The 6,049-nt window shown below is 46.9% G+C and overlaps 1 protein-coding gene and 1 pseudogene across 1 annotated transcript in view; both read right to left on the reverse strand.

Annotated features, from left to right (window-relative positions):
• Positions 1-1,524: 1,524 nt before the first annotated feature.
• Positions 1,525-2,523, reverse strand: LOC108788100 (annotated as a pseudogene).
• A 256-nt stretch (positions 2,524-2,779) lies between these two features.
• Positions 2,780-6,049, reverse strand: part of LOC108788101 (zinc finger protein 208-like) — a 74,919-nt gene continuing 71,649 nt past the window's right edge. Inside the window, exon 12 of the mRNA XM_018557835.1 lies at positions 2,780-3,074. Within this exon, the coding sequence (XP_018413337.1) occupies positions 2,780-3,074 (295 nt within the window). The remainder of the gene's footprint in view (positions 3,075-6,049) is intronic.

Consider the following 6,049-nt stretch of genomic DNA (forward strand, 5'->3'; position numbering starts at 1 on the left):
CCTTTCTTTCCTCCGTCCTTCCTTCTCTCTCTCTCCGTCCTTCCTTCTCTCTCTCCGTCCTTCTCTCTCTCTCTCATTTGTATTCATGTATTCCTGTCCAATCTATCTTGTTATTTGCGTGATAGCATTCGGAGGTGACAGGCTCTCTTTATGAGCCTGCCATCCAATACAGAAGATGGAGCACACAGCTCAGGCTGTGACAGCGGACACAGCGGTCCTGTGTCACCGATCATGGAGGTTCTCCGCTCTGCTCCCCATTCTGAACTGCTTTGCTGTGGGCTGGGGTCCCCCAGAGGAGTAGGGGACCCCAAAAACCACAGCACAGAAGAAGGCAGCCAGAGGAGCGCCCCTTCAGACTGGGCCCCCCCACCCCCACCCGGATTAATTACTGAACAAAGTTTGGAGAGTTTATTACTTGAAACAAAACTACAACATGAAGCTGGATAACAAATTATACAACAAGGGGGAACCTGCTCAGAGACCAACCCCTGATGTAACAAACTTGCCCATTCGGTCAGAGTGTGAGTGACCAAGGCAGAAGCTCCAGCAACCATGCACACAGAATGCATGGCGCTCTCCGCTTTCCTGTCCAAAGGGTCCCCGTATGGTGAAGGTCCTAGAAGGGGCCGAGTCCTTCAACGAACGGAAGAGAAAATGTAACAATAAAACAGAAATATCCCACATGGGTTGGCTGATCCTTCCAGCCTCATCTTTATTGTACAATTGTTCTACAGACATAACGAGTCAGCCTATGAAACGCCCCCATCAGTGGCCTTGGGTGGTCTGTGTTCTCTGATTATTAGTATAATTTTCCGTTTAAAACATTTGGAACAGGAAAATGGCTTCTCCCTGCTGTGAATTCTCAAGAGCTCGTTACGGTTTCCTTTTACCGTAGAAGAACTGGCCGCACTTGGAACAGCAACAGGGCTTCTCACCAGTTTGGACTCTCTGGTGTGTATTGAATATGGTTGTATGGGTGAAAGACTTTCCGCACTCAGAACACGAGAAAGGCTTGTTGATGGTGTGGATTCTCTGGTGCCGAAGGAGTTCCAATCTATCTATGAAGGGCTTGATGGAATCAGAACATGAAAAAAGTTGGTCCACCGGTGTGAATTTTCTGGTGTACAACCAGGTCACATTTTCTTAAAAATGATCTTTTTTGCAGTCCGAGCAAGAGAAGATCTCCTCACCGGTGTGACCCCTCTGATGTATGTGGAGCTCAGATCTCTTTTCACCCTCCGAGCATGGCAACCAAGCCTTATTTTCATGGCGCTCATTGGCATGGGGCCTCATACGAGAGAGAGGGTTCCTGGGTAAACAGTAGCCATGGCCGGTGTGTGTTCTCTGGTGGTTAGTACTACTCTCTGCGCAAAACATTGGCCGCATTCTGGACAGGGAAATGGTTTCTCACCGGTGTGAATTCTCATGTGTGTGTCACAGTTCCCTTTTATGGGCGAAGATCTTTCCACATTCGGAACAGGAAAAGGGTTTCTCACCGGTGTGAACTCTTTGATGAGCTTGGAGTCAGGTTTTCAAGGTGAAATACTTTCCACACTCAGAACAAGGGAAGGGCATTTCACCGCTGTGGATTCTCTGGTGTTGAATAAGTTTAGGTTTCTCCTTGGAAGACTTTCCACACTCAGAACACGAGAAGGGCTTTTCACCGGTGTGGGTTCTCTGGTGTTGAACAAGTTTAGGTTTCTCCTTGGAAGACTTTCCACACTCAGAATACGAGAAGGGCTTTTCCACAGGTGTAGATTCTCTGGTGATTAACAAGTTCAGGTTTCTCACACTCCGAACACGAGAAGGGCTTTTCACCGGTGTGGGTTCTCTAGTGTTGAACAAGTTTAGGTTTCTCCTTGGAAGACTTTCCGCACTCAGAACACGAGAAGGGCTTTCACCGGTGTGGGTTCTCTGGTGTTGAACAAGTTTAGGTTTCTCACACTCAGAACACGAGAAGGGCTTTTCACCGGTGTGGATTCTTCGGTGCTGAACCAGTTTTGATTTCTGAGTACGAGACTTTCCACACTCAGAACACGAGAAGGGCTTTTCACCGGTGTGGATTCTCTGGTGTTGAACAAGTTTAGGTTTCTCCTTGGAAGACTTTCCGCACTCAGAACACAAGAAGGGCTTTTCACCAGTGTGGATTCTTTGGTGCTGCACCAGTTTTGATTTCGGAGTACGAGACTTTCCACACTCAGAACACGAGAAGGGCTTTTCCCTGGTGTGGGTTCTCTGGTGTTGAACGAGATTTGATTTTCTTAAGAAGGACTTCTTACACTCGGAACACGAGAAGGGTTTCTCACTGGTGGGAATTCTCTTCTGGACAACCAGCTCATGTTTCTTTATAAATGGTTTTTCACAATCCTGAACAGGATGCAGATTATTAGTGGACGTTTCATCTGCATTAGAAGAACTTTGAGGTTTATCAGCACTGTGCAGGCTTGGTTGGACATTTGGGATAATAGTATGAGATTGATCTTTAGACCCCTCAGAATTAAACTGATCCGTTGACCTTGCCATATGGTTAAGTTTGTGATGTATATTTTGAGCAACCGGAAGATTTCCTCTCGATTCTTGCCTGCACGGCCCAACAGGAAGAGAGGGGACGATCCCCCGAAGTGGACAGAGAGGGAACAGTTGAGTTTTAGGAAAAACTACAACACGAATATGCACAATAAAGTATTAATCAACAAGCGTACTTTCCGTAAGTAATGAGATAAGAGATCACTATAGGGACGTAGCCATTCAACCTATGAAACTGCACCACAGGTTTATTTCAGAGATGGCCACAGGCGTGCTTCTTCTGGTGGAGGACTAGTGTCACTTTCTGCACAAAGCGTTGGCCGCATTCCGGACAGGAATGTGGCTTCTCCCCGGTGTGGATTCTCATGTGCTTGTCACGGTTCCCTTTACTGGGGAAGCGCTTTCCACATTCACAACAGGAAAAGGGCTTCTCGCCAGTGTGGACTATGTGGTGCCTATTGAGTTGCGATTGATCAATGAAGGACTTTCCGCACACAGTGCACAAGAAGGGCTTTTCCCCGGTGTGGATTTTCTGGTGCTGAACGAGTCTTGATCTAGTTTTGAAGGACGTATTACACTCGGAACAGGGAAAGGGTTTCTCGGTGGTGGGGATTCTCTGGTGGACAATCGGCTCCTGTGTTCTTACGAATGGCTTTTCACGATCCTGAAACAAATGCAAATTGTTTTTAGGATAATATTTCTCAAGATTTGAAAGATCTGGAGATTTATCTGCAAGGGGGAAGCTTGGTCGGACATTTGGGATAACAGTATGAGATTCATCATTCGGCTCCTCAGAATCTAACTGATCCGTTGATCTTACCATATGGTTAGGTTTGTGAGCAACCATGTTTGTTCCTGGAGAATTTTGTGCCATGCCATGATCTTCTTTATAATGATCTGCAGATAATATAGGACGTCCCTCTGAGGTATTCCAGCCATTGCGTCCTCCTGTTGGAAATAATGTTTATTATTACTGCTCATAATAATAGCATGTTCATCGTTTATGTTTTTGGTACCCTGCATTTTTGAAAGTAGGAGGGTTTTGGGGCTGAACTGAGGTCTGAAGTGTATGGATCGGGGCTGATCTGAGATCTGAAGGGTATGGATCAGGGCTGATCTGAGGTCTGAAGGGTATGGATCAGGGCTGATCAGAGGTCTGAAGGGTATGGATCGGGGCTGATCTGAAGTCTGAAGGGTATGGATCAGGGCTGATCTGAGATCTGAAGGGTATGGATCAGGGCTGATCTGAGGTCTGAAGGGTATGGATCAGGGCTGATCAGAGGTCTGAAGGGTATGGATCGGGGCTGATCTGAAGTCTGAAGGGTATGGATCAGGGCTGATCTGAGATCTGAAGGGTATGGATCAGGGCTGATCTGAGGTCTGAAGGGTATGGATCAGGGCTGATCAGAGGTCTGAAGGGTATGGATCGGGGCTGATCTGAAGTCTGAAGGGTATGGATCAGGGCTGATCTGAGATCTGAAGGGTATGGATCAGGGCTGATCTGAGGTCTGAAGGGTATGGATCAGGGCTGATCAGAGGTCTGAAGGGTATGGATCGGGGCTGATCTGAAGTCTGAAGGGTATGGATCAGGGCTGATCTGAGATCTGAAGTGTATGGATCGGGGCTGATCTGAGGTCTGAAGGGTATGGAGTGGGGATGATCTGAGGTGTGAAGTGTATGGATCAGGGCTGATCTGAGGTGTGAAGTGTAGAGGTCAGGGCTGATCTGAGGTATGAATTTATGGATTAGGTCTGATCTGAGGTCTGAAGTGTATGGATCGGGGATGATCTGAGGTGTGAAGTGTATGGATCGGGGATGATCTGAGGTCTGAAGGGTATGGATCGGTGCTGATCTGAGGTCTGAAGTGTATGGATCAGGGATGATCTGAGGTCTGAAGGGTATGGATCAGGGCTGATCTGAGGTCTGAAGGGTATGGATCAGGGCTGATCTGAGATCTGAAGGGTATGGATCAGGGATGATCTGAGATCTAAAGGGTATGGATTAGGTCTGATCTGAGGTCTGAAGGGTATGGATCAGGGATGATCTGAGGTCTGAAGGGTATGGATCAGGGCTGATCTGAGGTCTGAAGTGTATGGATCGGGGCTGATCTGAAGTCTGAAGGGTATGGAGTGGGGATGATCTGAGGTGTGAAGTGTATGGATCAGGGCTGATCTGAGGTCTGAAGGGTAGGGATCGGGGCTGATCTGAGGTGTGAAGGTGCATGCATTGGGGTTGATGTGAGGTGTGAAGGTGCATGCAAAGGGTATGGATCGGGGATGATCTGAGGTCTGAAGGGTATGGATCGGGGATGATCTGAGGTCTGATGTGCTGCATTTTTGTATACCGTATATACTCGAGTATAAGCCGAGATTTTCAGCCCATTTTTTTGGGTGAAAAGTGCCCCCCTCGGCTTATACTCGAGTCAGCGCCAGCTGAGTCAGCGCTAATACAGGGCAGACAATACATTTACAATTATACTAACATGAATGTATTAAATGATCTGTATGTAGCCCTGTACTATGGATCATTTAACCCATTCATGTTAGCAGAGTGTCATTGTAAATGTATTGTTGCAGGCACTCTATATGTACATGTACTATATACTACATATAGAATGCACTGAACAATAGATTTACAATTATCCTCTGCTAATATGAATGGGTTAAATGATCCATAGTACAGGGCTACATACAGATCATTTAATACATTCATGTTAGTATAATTGTAAATGTATTGTCTGCCCTGTATTAGCGCTGACTCAGCTGGCGCTGACTCGAGTATAAGCCGAGGGGGGCACTTTTCACCCAAAAAAATGGGCTGAAAATCTCGGCTTATACTCGAGTATATACGGTATACTACGGTACTTACTTGTACTGATACGTAGAGATGATCGCCCCTCGGTGATTGTCGCCATCTTTTTAGCTTCCTTCCCAGGCAGCTGTCTACTCCTCACATACGTCTCTTCTTCCGCTTTAATCTCAGTTTTGATATTAAACAGTTGTACACCCTAAAACCACAAAATGCCCGCGAGTATTATTATCCCGAGGCTACATAGAAGAATATAATCCAACACAGCTTAGAGCCAAGACTGAGGTTTGAAATCCTCAGTCCCATCTACCTGATCATGGTAAGGGATGGCGAGATCTTCCTGGGTGGAATACCGGGAATACAGAGGACGGGGACATCTCTCTGGTGGGTTCCTCTTACTGGATCCATCTGTAGGAAACACACACACTGACTGAATACATTGTTTCTATGTGTGTATCAGATGATGGGGGATCTAGATGGACCCTCCGTACTGCTCTCTCCTCTTACCCGGTGATGTGAGGGGCGGCTCATTCTCCATCACGACGTCCTTGTAGAGATCCCGGTGTCCTTCTAGATACTCCCACTCCTCCATGGAGAAATAGACAGAGACATCCTGACACCTTATAGGAACCTGACACACACAATGATACAGTCACCACCCAGACACACCCCTTGTCTGTTCCTGGATCATGTCCCAGAATTCCCGGCACCGCTC

The sequence above is a fragment of the Nanorana parkeri genome, unplaced genomic scaffold, assembly GCF_000935625.1.
Source record: "Nanorana parkeri isolate BGI_ZX_2015 unplaced genomic scaffold, ASM93562v1 scaffold305, whole genome shotgun sequence".
In the NCBI taxonomy this organism is placed as follows: Eukaryota; Metazoa; Chordata; class Amphibia; order Anura; family Dicroglossidae; genus Nanorana; species Nanorana parkeri.